The sequence below is a fragment of the Oncorhynchus keta genome, unplaced genomic scaffold (genome assembly GCF_023373465.1).
Source record: "Oncorhynchus keta strain PuntledgeMale-10-30-2019 unplaced genomic scaffold, Oket_V2 Un_scaffold_19589_pilon_pilon, whole genome shotgun sequence".
Taxonomy (NCBI): Eukaryota; Metazoa; Chordata; class Actinopteri; order Salmoniformes; family Salmonidae; genus Oncorhynchus; species Oncorhynchus keta.
This window is the reverse complement of record NW_026290849.1, coordinates 162,756-175,000: the sequence shown is the minus strand read 5'-3', so window position 1 is coordinate 175,000 and position 12,245 is coordinate 162,756. Positions and strand designations below refer to the sequence as shown.

Genomic DNA, 12,245 nt, shown 5'->3' with positions numbered 1-12,245 from the left:
CCACCCAGAAGGCATTGGCGGGTGAGAATGTCTTCCACCACCCAGAAGGCATTGGTGGGTGAGAATGTCTTCCACCACCCAGAAGGCATTGGTGAGAATGTCTTCCACCACCCAGAAGGCATTGGTGGGTGAGAATGTCTTCCACCACCCAGAAGGCATTGGTGGGTGAGAATGTCTTCCACCACCCAGAAGGCATTGGTGAGAATGTCTTCCACCACCCAGAAGGCATTGGCGGGTGAGAATGTCTTCCACCACCCAGAAGGCATTGGTGAGAATGTCTTCCACCACCCAGAAGGCATTGGCGGGTGAGAATGTCTTCCACCACCCAGAAGGCATTGGTGGGTGAGAATGTCTTCCACCACCCAGAAGGCATTGGTGGGTGAGAATGTCTTCCACCACCCAGAAGGCATTGGCGGGTGAGAATGTCTTCCACCACCCAGAAGGCATTGGTGGGTGAGAATGTCTTCCACCACCCAGAAGGCATTGGTGGGTGAGAATGTCTTCCACCACCCAGAAGGCATTGGTGGGTGAGAATGTCTTCCACCACCCAGAAGGCATTGGCGGGTGAGAATGTCTTCCACCACCCAGAAGGCATTGGTGGGTGAGAATGTCTTCCACCACCCAGAAGGCATTGGCGGGTGAGAATGTCTTCCACCACCCAGAAGGCATTGGTGGGTGAGAATGTCTTCCACCACCCAGAAGGCATTGTCTTCCACCACCCACGCATGGGAGTCCCTGTCTACCACGTTGTTTAGCCAGTTAGCTGGGCATGGGAGGCCCTGTCTACCTGTAGTCTGACCCGTAGTCTGACCCGCAGTCTGACCCGTAGTCTGACCCGTAGTCTGACCCGTAGTCTGACCCGTAGTCTGACCTGTAGTCTGACCTGTAGTCTGACCTGTAGTCTGACCCGTAGTCTGACCCGCAGTCTGACCCGTAGTCTGACCCGTAGTCTGACCCGTAGTCTGACCCGTAGTCTGACCCGTAGTCTGACCTGTAGTCTGACCCGTAGTCTGACCTGTAGTCTGACCTGTAGTCTGACCCGTAGTCTGACCTGTAGTCTGACCTGTAGTCTGACCCGTAGTCTGACCCGTAGTCTGACCCGTAGTCTGACCTGTAGTCTGACCTGTAGTCTGACCTGTAGTCTGACCCGTAGTCTGACCCGCAGTCTGACCCGTAGTCTGACCCGTAGTCTGACCCGTAGTCTGACCCGTAGTCTGACCCGTAGTCTGACCTGTAGTCTGACCTGTAGTCTGACCCGTAGTCTGACCCGTAGTCTGACCCGTAGTCTGACCCGTAGTCTGACCCGTAGTCTGACCCGTAGTCTGACCCGTAGTCTGACCCGTAGTCTGACCTGTAGTCTGACCTGTAGTCTGACCTGTAGTCTGACCCGTAGTCTGACCTGTAGTCTGACCCGTAGTCTGAACTGTAGTCTGACCTGTAGTCTGACCTGTAGTCTGACCTGTAGTCTGACCCGTAGTCTGACCCGTAGTCTGACCTGTAGTCTGACCCGTAGTCTGAGCTGTAGTCTGACCCGTAGTCTGACCTGTAGTCTGACCCGTAGTCTGACCTGTAGTCTGACCCGTAGTCTGACCCGTAGTCTGACCCGTAGTCTGACCCGTAGTCTGAACTGTAGTCTGACCTGTAGTCTGACCTGTCATCTGAACTGTAGTCTGACCTGTAGTCTGACCCGTAGTCTGAACTGTAGTCTGAACTGTAGTCTCACCTGTAGTCTGACCTGTAGTCTGACCCGTAGTCTGAACTGTAGGCTGACCTGTAGTCTGAACTGTAGTCTGACCTGTAGTCTGAACTGTAGTCTGACCTGTAGTCTGACCTGTAGTCTGACCTGTAGTCTGACCTGTAGTCTGAACTGTAGTCTGACCTGTAGTCTGACCTGTAGTCTGACCTGTAGTCTGACCTGTAGTCTGAACTGTAGTCTGACCTGTAGTCTGACCTGTAGTCTGACCTGTAGTCTGACTGTAGTCTGACCTGTAGTCTGACCTGTAGTCTGAACTGTAGTCTGACCCGTAGTCTGACCTGTAGTCTGACCTGTAGTCTGACCTGTAGTCTGACCTGTAGTCTGACCTGTAGTCTGACCCGTAGTCTGACCCGTAGTCTGACCTGTAGTCTGACCTGTAGTCTGACCTGTAGTCTGACCTGTAGTCTGACCTGTAGTCTGACCTGTAGTCTGACCTGTAGTCTGACCCGTAGTCTGACCTGTAGTCTGACCTGTAGTCTGACCCGTAGTCTGACCTGTAGTCTGACCTGTAGTCTGACCTGTAGTCTGACCTGTAGTCTGACCTGTAGTCTGACCCGTAGTCTGACCTGTAGTCTGACCTGTAGTCTGACCTGTAGTCTGACCCGTAGTCTGACCAGGCAGAACCATTGTATTATTCGTATGAATCACATTTTTTGTTGTTGTGCTCAAACTCTGCCATCACATGGTGCAGAAACACGGCTAGTCAAACACCAGTCTCTTGCTTGGTGAAGAAACACCAGTCTCTTGATTGGTGAAGAAACACCAGTCTCTTGATTGGTGAAGAAACACCAGTCTCTTGATTGGTGCAGAAACACGGCTAGCCAAACACCAGTCTCTTGCTAGGTGCAGAAACACCAGTCTCTTGCTAGGTGCAGAAACACCAGTCTCTTGATTGGTGCAGAAACACCAGTCTCTTGATTGGTGCAGAAACACCAGTCTCTTGATTGGTGCAGAAACACCAGTCTCTTGATTGGTGCAGAAACACCATTAGTCAAACACCAGTCTCTTGCTTGGTGAAGAAACACCAGTCTCTTGATTGGTGCAGAAACACCAGTCTCTTGATTGGTGCAGAAACACAGCTAGTCAAACACCAGTCTCTTGATTGGTGCAGGAACACAGCTAGTCAAACACCAGTCTCTTGATTGGTGCAGAAACACCAGTCTCTTGATTGGTGCAGAAACACCAGTCTCTTGATTGGTGCAGAAACACCAGTCTCTTGATTGGTGCAGAAACACAGCTAGTCAAACACCAGTCTCTTGATTGGTGCAGAAACACCATTAGTCAAACACCATTCTCTTGATTGGTGCAGAAACACCAGTCTCTTGATTGGTGCAGAAACACCAGTCTCTTGATTGGTGCAGAAACACCAGTCTCTTGATTGGTGCAGAAACACCGTTAGTCAAACACCATTCTCTTGATTGGTGCAGAAACACCAGTCTCTTGATTGGTGCAGAAACACCAGTCTCTTGATTGGTGCAGAAACACCATTAGTCAAACACCAGTCTCTTGATTGGTGCAGAAACACCGTTAGTCAAACACCAGTCTCTTGATTGGTGCAGAAACACCGTTAGTCAAACACCAGTCTCTTGATTGGTGCAGAAACACCGTTAGTCAAACACCAGTCTCTTGATTGGTGCAGAAACACCGTTAGTCAAACACCAGTCTCTTGATTGGTGCAGAAACACCGTTAGTCAAACACCAGTCTCTTGATTGGTGCAGAAACACCGTTAGTCAAACACCAGTCTCTTGATTGGTGCAGAAACACCATTAGTCAAACACCAGTCTCTTGATTGGTGCAGAAACACCAGTCTATTGATTGGTGCAGAAACACCGTTAGTCAAACACCAGTCTCTTGATTGGTGCAGAAACACCGTTAGTCAAACACCAGTCTCTTGATTGGTGCAGAAACACCAGTCTATTGATTGGTGCAGAAACACCGTTAGTCAAACACCAGTCTCATGATTGGTGCAGAAACACCGTTAGTCAAACATGTACCTGCTGAGATAACATTGTAATAACATTGTATTATGGTTATATAGGGAGTGGCTGTACCTGCTGTGGTAACGTTGTGATAACGTTGTATTAAGGTTATACAGGGAGTGGCTGTACCTGCTGTAGTAACGTTGTATTATGGTTATACAGGGAGTGGCTGTACCTGCTGTGGTAACGTTGTAATAACATTGTATTATGGTTATACAGGGAGTGGCTGTACCTGCTGTGGTAACGTTGTAATAACATTGTATTATGGTTATACAGGGAGTGGCTGTACCTGCTGTGGTAACGTTGTAATAACATTGTATTATGGTTATACAGGGAGTGGCTGTACCTGCTGTGGTAACGTTGTATTATGGTTATACAGGGAGTGGCTGTACCTGCTGTGGTAACATTGTATTAAGGTTATACAGGGAGTGGCTGTACCTGCTGTGGTAACGTTGTAATAACGTTGTATTATGGTTATATAGGGAGTGGCTGTACCTGCTGAGATAACATTGTAATAACATTGTATTATGGTTATATAGGGAGTGGCTGTACCTGCTGAGATAACATTGTAATAACATTGTATTAAGGTTATATAGGGAGTGGCTGTACCTGCTGTGGTAACGTTGTATTATGGTTATACAGGGAGTGGCTGTACCTGCTGTGGTAACATTGTATTAAGGTTATACAGGGAGTGGCTGTACCTGCTGTGGTAACGTTGTAATAACATTGTATTATGGTTATACAGGGAGTGACTGTACCTGCTGTGGTAACGTTGTAATAACATTGTATTATGGTTATACAGGGAGTGGCTGTACCTGCTGTGGTAACGTTGTAATAACATTGTATTAAGGTTATACAGGGAGTGGCTGTACCTGCTGTAGTAACATTGTATTATGGTTATACAGGGAGTGGCTGTACCTGCTGTGGTAACATTGTATTAAGGTTATACAGGGAGTGGCTGTACCTGCTGTGGTAACATTGTAATAACATTGTATTATGGTTATACAGGGAGTGGCTGTACCTGCTGTGGTAACATTGTAATAACATTGTATTATGGTTATACAGGGAGTGGCTGTACCTGCTGTGGTAACATTGTATTATGGTTATACAGGGAGTGGCTGTACCTGCTGTGGTAACATTGTATTATGGTTATACAGGGAGTGGCTGTACCTGCTGTGGTAACGTTGTAATAACGTTGTATTGTGGTTATACAGGGAGTGGCTGTACCTGCTGTGGTAACATTGTATTATGGTTATACAGGGAGTGGCTGTACCTGCTGTGGTAACGTTGTAATAACATTGTATTATGGTTATACAGGGAGTGGCTGTACCTGCTGTGGTAACGTTGTAATAACGTTGTATTATGGTTATACAGGGAGTGGCTGTACCTGCTGAGATAACATTGTAATAACATTGTATTATGGTTATATAGGGAGTGTCTGTACCTGCTGTGGTAACGTTGTAATAACATTGTATTAAAGTTATACAGGGAGTGGCTGTACCTGCTGTGGTAACATTGTATTATGGTTATACAGGGAGTGGCTGTACCTGCTGTGGTAACGTTGTATTATGGTTATACAGGGAGTGGCTGTACCTGCTGTGGTAACATTGTATTATGGTTATACAGGTAGTGGCTGTACCTGCTGTGGTAACATTGTATTATGGTTATACAGGGAGTGGCTGTACCTGCTGTGGTAACGTTGTATTATGGTTATACAGGGAGTGGCTGTACCTGCTGAGATAACATTGTAATAACATTGTATTATGGTTATACAGGGAGTGGCTGTACCTGCTGTGGTAACGTTGTATTATGGTTATACGGGGAGTGGCTGTACCTGCTGTGGTATAGTTGTAATAACGTTGTATTATGGTTATACAGGGAGTGGCTGTACCTGCTGTGGTAACGTTGTAATAACATTGTATTATGGTTATACAGGGAGTGGCTGTACCTGCTGTGGTAACATTGTATTATGGTTATACAGGGAGTGGCTGTACCTGCTGTGGTAACGTTGTAATAACATTGTATTAACATTGTATTAAGGTTATACAGGGAGTGGCTGTACCTGCTGTGGTAACGTTGTAATAACGTTGTATTATGGTTATACAGGGAGTGGCTGTACCTGCTGTGGTAACGTTGTAATAACATTGTATTATGGTTATACAGGGAGTGGCTGTACCTGCTGTGGTAACATTGTATTATGGTTATACAGGGAGTGGCTGTACCTGCTGTGGTAACATTGTATTATGGTTATACAGGGAGTGGCTGTACCTGCTGTGGTAATGTTGTAATAACGTTGTATTATGGTTATACAGGGAGTGGCTGTACCTGCTGTGGTAACATTGTATTATTATACAGGGAGTGGCTGTACCTGCTGTGGTAACGTTGTAATAACGTTGTATTATGGTTATACAGGGAGTGGCTGTACCTGCTGTGGTAACGTTTTAATAACATTGTATTATGGTTATACAGGGAGTGGCTGTACCTGCTGTGGTAACGTTGTATTATGGTTATACAGGGAGTGGCTGTACCTGCTGTGGTAACGTTGTAATAACATTGTATTATGGTTATACAGGGAGTGGCTGTACCTGCTGTGGTAACGTTGTAATAACATTGTATTAAGGTTATACAGGGAGTGGCTGTACCTGCTGTGGTAACGTTGTAATAACATTGTATTATGGTTATACAGGGAGTGGCTGTACCTGCTGTGGTAACGTTGTAATAACGTTGTATTATGGTTATACAGGGAGTGGCTGTACCTGCTGTGGTAACATTGTAATAACATTGTATTAAGGTTATACAGGGAGTGGCTGTACCTGCTGTGCTAACGTGGTAACAACGTTGTATTATGGTTATACAGGGAGTAACTGTGTATTATGGTTATACAGGGAGTGGCTGTACCTGCTGTGGTAACGTTGTAATAACGTTGTATTATGGTTATACAGGGAGTGGCTGTACCTGCTGTGGTAACATTGTATTATGGTTATACAGGGAGTGGCTGTACCTGCTGTGGTAACGTTGTAATAACGTTGTATTATGGTTATACAGGGAGTGGCTGTACCTGCTGTGGTAACGTTGTAATAACATTGTATTATGGTTATACAGGGAGTGGCTGTACCTGCTGTGGTAACGTTGTAATAACGTTGTATTATGGTTATACAGGGAGTGGCTGTACCTGCTGTGGTAACATTGTAATAACATTGTATTATGGTTATACAGGGAGTGGCTGTACCTGCTGTGGTAACGTTGTAATAACATTGTATTATGGTTATACAGGGAGTGGCTGTACCTGCTGTGGTAACGTTGTAATAACATTGTATTATGGTTATACAGGGAGTGGCTGTACCTGCTGTGGTAACGTTGTAATAACGTTGTATTGTGGTTATACAGGGAGTGGCTGTACCTGCTGTGGTAACATTGTAATAACATTGTATTATGGTTATACAGGGAGTGGCTGTACCTGCTGTGGTAACGTTGTAATAACGTTGTATTGTGGTTATACAGGGAGTGGCTGTACCTGCTGTGGTAACATTGTAATAACATTGTATTATGGTTATACAGGGAGTGGCTGTACCTGCTGTGGTAACATTGTATTATGGTTATACAGGGAGTGGCTGTACCTGCTGTGGTAACATTGTATTATGGTTATACAGGGAGTGACTGTACCTGCTGTGGTAACGTTGTAATAACGTTGTATTGTGGTTATACAGGGAGTGGCTGTACCTGCTGTGGTAACGTTGTATTATGGTTATACAGGGAGTGGCTGTACCTGCTGTGGTAACGTTGTATTATGGTTATACAGGGAGTGGCTGTACCTGCTGTGGTAACGTTGTATTATGGTTATACAGGGAGTGGCTGTACCTGCTGTGGTAACGTTGTAATAACGTTGTATTATGGTTATACGGGGAGTGACTGTACCTGCTGTGGTAACGTTGTAATAACATTGTATTATGGTTATACAGGGAGTGGCTGTACCTGCTGTGGTAACGTTGTAATAACGTTGTATTATGGTTATACAGGGAGTGGCTGTACCTGCTGTGGTAACGTTGTATTAAGGTTATACAGGGAGTGGCTGTACCTGCTGTGGTAACGTTGTAATAACGTTGTATTGTGGTTATACAGGGAGTGGCTGTACCTGCTGTGGTAACGCTGTAATAACGTTGTATTGTGGTTATACAGGGAGTGGCTGTACCTGCTGTGGTAACATTGTATTATGGTTATACAGGGAGTGGCTGTACCTGCTGTGGTAACGTTTTAATAACATTGTATTAAGGTTATACAGGGAGTGGCTGTACCTGCTGTGGTAACGTTGTATTAAGGTTATACAGGGAGTGGCTGTACCTGCTGTGGTAACGTTGTAATAACATTGTATTAAGGTTATACAGGGAGTGGCTGTACCTGCTGTGGTAACGTTGTAATAACGTTGTATTATGGTTATACAGGGAGTGGCTGTACCTGCTGTGCCATGAGATGTTGAACCCGTACTACGGCCTGTTCCAGTACTCAACAGACAACATTTACACACTACAGATCAACCCTGACTCCTCTATAAACCCTGTGAGTACACACACTACAGATCAACCCTGACTCCTCTATAAACCCTGTGAGTACACACACTACAGATCAACCCTGTGAGTACACACACTACAGATCAACCCTGACTCCTCTATAAACCCTGTGAGTACACACACACACTACAGATCAACCCTGACTCCTCTATAAACCCTGTGAGTACAGACACACTACAGATCAACCCTGTGAGTACACACACACACTACAGATCAACCCTGTGAGTACACATACACACTACAGATCAACCCTGACTCCTCTATAAACCCTGTGAGTACACACACTACAGATCAACCCTGTGAGTACACACATTACAGATCAACCCTGTGAGTACACACACTACAGATCAACCCTGTGAATACACACACTACAGATCAACCCTGTGAATACACACACACTACAGATCAACCCTGTGAGTACACACACACTACAGATCAACCCTGTGAGTACACACACTACAGATCAACCCTGTGAGTACACACACACTACAGATCAACCCTGTGAGTACACACACACTACAGATCAACCCTGTGAGTACACACACACTACAGATCAACCCTGTGAGTACACACACACACTACAGATCAACCCTGACTCCTCTATCAACCCTGTGAGTACACACACTACAGATCAACCCTGTGAGTACACACACACTACAGATCAACCCTGACTCCTCTATCAACCCTGTGAGTACACACACACTACAGATCAACCCTGTGAGTACACACACACTACAGATCAACCCTGTGAGTACACACACACTACAGATCAACCCTGTGAGTACACACACTACAGATCAACCCTGTGAGTACACACATTACAGATCAACCCTGACTCCTCTATCAACCCTGTGAGTACACACACACAACAGATCAACCCTGACTCTCTATCAACCCTGTGAGTACACACACTACAGATCAACCCTGTGAGTACACACACTACAGATCAACCCTGTGAGTACACGCACACACACTACAGATCAACCCTGACTCCTCTATCAACCCTGTGAGTACACACACTACAGATCAACCCTGTGAATACACACACTACAGATCAACCCTGTGAGTACACACACTACAGATCAACCCTGTGAACACACACACTACAGATCAACCCTGTGAACACATCAACCCTGTGAACACACACACTACAGATCAACCCTGTGAATACACACACACACTACAGATCAACCCTGTGAATACACACACACACTACAGATCAACCCTGTGAGTACACACACACACTACAGATCAACCCTGTGAGTACTGATGATGATGATGATGGTGGTGTGTGTATAGGACCACCTATCGTATTTCCACTTTGTGGGTCGTGTGATGGGCCTGGCAGTGTTCCATAGTCACTATATCAACGGAGGCTTCACCCTGCCCTTCTACAAGCAGCTGCTGGGGAAACCTATTATGCTACAAGACCTGGAGACCACTGATCCTGAACTTCACAAGAGTCTGGTCTGGATACTGTGAGTACCACACACTAGTAATGACACTAGCTTTACTGACCCTGGACTAGACAAGAGTCTGGTCTGGATACTGTGAGTACCACACACTAGTAATTACACTAGCTTTACTGACCCTGGACTAGACAAGAGTCTGGTCTGGATACTGTGAGTACCACACACTAGTAATTACACTAGCTTTACTGACCCTGGACTAGACAAGAGTCTGGTCTGGATACTGTGAGTACCACACACTAGTAATTACACTAGCTTTACTGACCCTGGACTAGACAAGAGTCTGGTCTGGATACTGTGAGTACCACACACTAGTAATTACACTAGCTTTACTGACCCTGGACTAGACAAGAGTCTGGTCTGGATACTGTGAGTACCACACACTAGTAATTACACTAGCTTTACTGACCCTGGACTAGACAAGAGTCTGGTCTGGATACTGTGAGTACCACACACTAGTAATTACACTAGCTTTACTGACCCTGGACTAGACAAGAGTCTGGTCTGGATACTGTGAGTACCACACACACTAGTAATTACACTAGCTTTACTGACCCTGGACTAGACAATAGTCTGGTCTGGATACCGTGAGTACCACACACTAGTAATTAAACTAGCTTTACTGACCCTGGACTAGACAAGAGTCTGGTCTGGATACCGTGAGTACCACACACTAGTAATTACACTAGCTTTACTGACCCTGGACTAGACAAGAGTCTGGTCTGGATACTGTGAGTACCACACACTAGTAATTACACTAGCTTTACTGACCCTGGACTAGACAAGAGTCTGGTCTGGATACTGTGAGTACCACACACTAGTAATTACACTAGCTTTACTGACCCTGGACTAGACAAGAGTCTGGTCTGGATACCGTGAGTACCACACACTAGTAATTACACTAGCTTTACTGACCCTGGACTAGACAATAGTCTGGTCTGGATACCGTGAGTACCACACACTAGTAATTAAACTAGCTTTACTGACCCTGGACTAGACAAGAGTCTGGTCTGGATACCGTGAGTACCACACACTAGTAATGACACTAGCTTTACTGACCCTGGACTAGACAAGAGTCTGGTCTGGATACTGTGAGTACCACACACTAGTAATTACACTAGCTTTACTGACCCTGGACTAGACAAGAGTCTGGTCTGGATACTGTGAGTACCACACACTAGTAATTACACTAGCTTTGTGCCAGCAGTGTCTCTTCATTTCTGGGTATTACAATGTTATCTGTGTGTGTGTGTGTGTGTGTGTGTGTGTGTGTGTGTGTGTGTGTGTGTGTGTGTGTGTGTGTGTGTGTGTGTGTGTGTGTGTGTAGGGAGAATGACATCTCGTCGGTTCTAGATCATACGTTCTGCGTGGAACACAGTGCCTTCGGGAAGTTCCTTCAACATGAGCTGAAACCCAACGGTCAGAACCTCCCGGTAACCGAGGACAACAAGAAGGAGTACGTGAAGCTTTATGTCACCTGGAGGTTTATGAGGGGGATCGAGGCTCAGTTCTTAGCTCTGCAGAAAGGATTCAGCCAACTGATTCCTCAACACCTCCTCAAACCATTTGACCACAAGGAGCTGGAGGTACCTGTCTGTTGTACCTGTCTGTTGTACCTGTCTGTTATACCTGTCTGTTATACCTGTCTGTTATACCTGTCTGTTATACCTGTCTGTTATACCTGTCTGCTATACCTGTCTGTCTGTTGTACCTGTCTGTTATACCTGTCTGTCTGTTGTACCTGTCTGTTGTACCTGTCTGTCTGTTGTACCTGTCTGTTGTACCTGTCTGTTGTACCTGTCTGTTTACCTGACCTGTCTGCTGTACCTGTCTGCTGTACCTGTCTGCTGTACCTGTCTGTCTGTAACACCTGTCTGTTATACCTGTCTGTTGTACCTGTCTGTTGTACCTGTCTGTTGTACCTGTCTGTTGTACCTGTCTGTTGTACCTGTCTGCTGTACCTGTCTGTTGTACCTGTCTGTTGTACCTGTCTGTTATACCTGTCTGTTGTACCTGTCTGTTGTACCTGTCTGTTGTACCTGTCTGTTGTACCTGTCTGTCTGTTATACCTGTCTGTCTGTTATACCTGTCTGTCTGTTGTACCTGTCTGTCTGTTGTACCTGTCTGTCTGTTGTACCTGTCTGTCTGTTGTACCTGTCTGTCTGTTGTACCTGTCTGTCTGTTATACCTGTCTGTCTGTTATACCTGTCTGTCTGTTATACCTGTCTGTCTGTTGTACCTGTCTGTTATACCTGTCTGTATGTTATACCTGTCTGTTGTACCTGTCTGTTGTACCTGTCTGTTGTACCTGTCTGTTATACCTGTCTGTTATACCTGTCTGTTATACCTGTCTGTTATACCTGTCTGTTGTACCTGTCTGTTGTACCTGTCTGTTGTTATACCTGTCTGTTGTACCTGTCTGTTGTACCTGTCTGTTGTACCTGTCTGTTATACCTGTCTGTTATACCTGTCTGT

The 12,245-nt window shown here is 45.6% G+C and overlaps 1 protein-coding gene and 1 long non-coding RNA gene across 2 annotated transcripts in view; one reads left to right on the top strand and one right to left on the bottom strand.

Moving 5' to 3' along the window:
• LOC127927951 (E3 ubiquitin-protein ligase SMURF1-like) overlaps nt 1–12,245 on the top strand; it is a gene marked incomplete at its 5' end in the record, with an annotated part of 69,988 nt that overhangs the window by 37,774 nt on the left and 19,969 nt on the right. Inside the window, 3 exon segments of the mRNA XM_052514713.1 lie at nt 8,176–8,290; nt 9,601–9,779; nt 11,098–11,356. Of these exon segments, the coding sequence (XP_052370673.1) occupies nt 8,176–8,290; nt 9,601–9,779; nt 11,098–11,356 (553 nt within the window).
• On the bottom strand, nt 6,756–8,164 carry LOC127927940 (uncharacterized). The gene is made up of 4 exons (XR_008129568.1): nt 7,652–8,164; nt 7,400–7,456; nt 6,852–7,022; nt 6,756–6,794 (listed from the first exon to the last, which is right to left on the bottom strand). It is a non-coding gene; the product is annotated as an uncharacterized LOC127927940 (long non-coding RNA).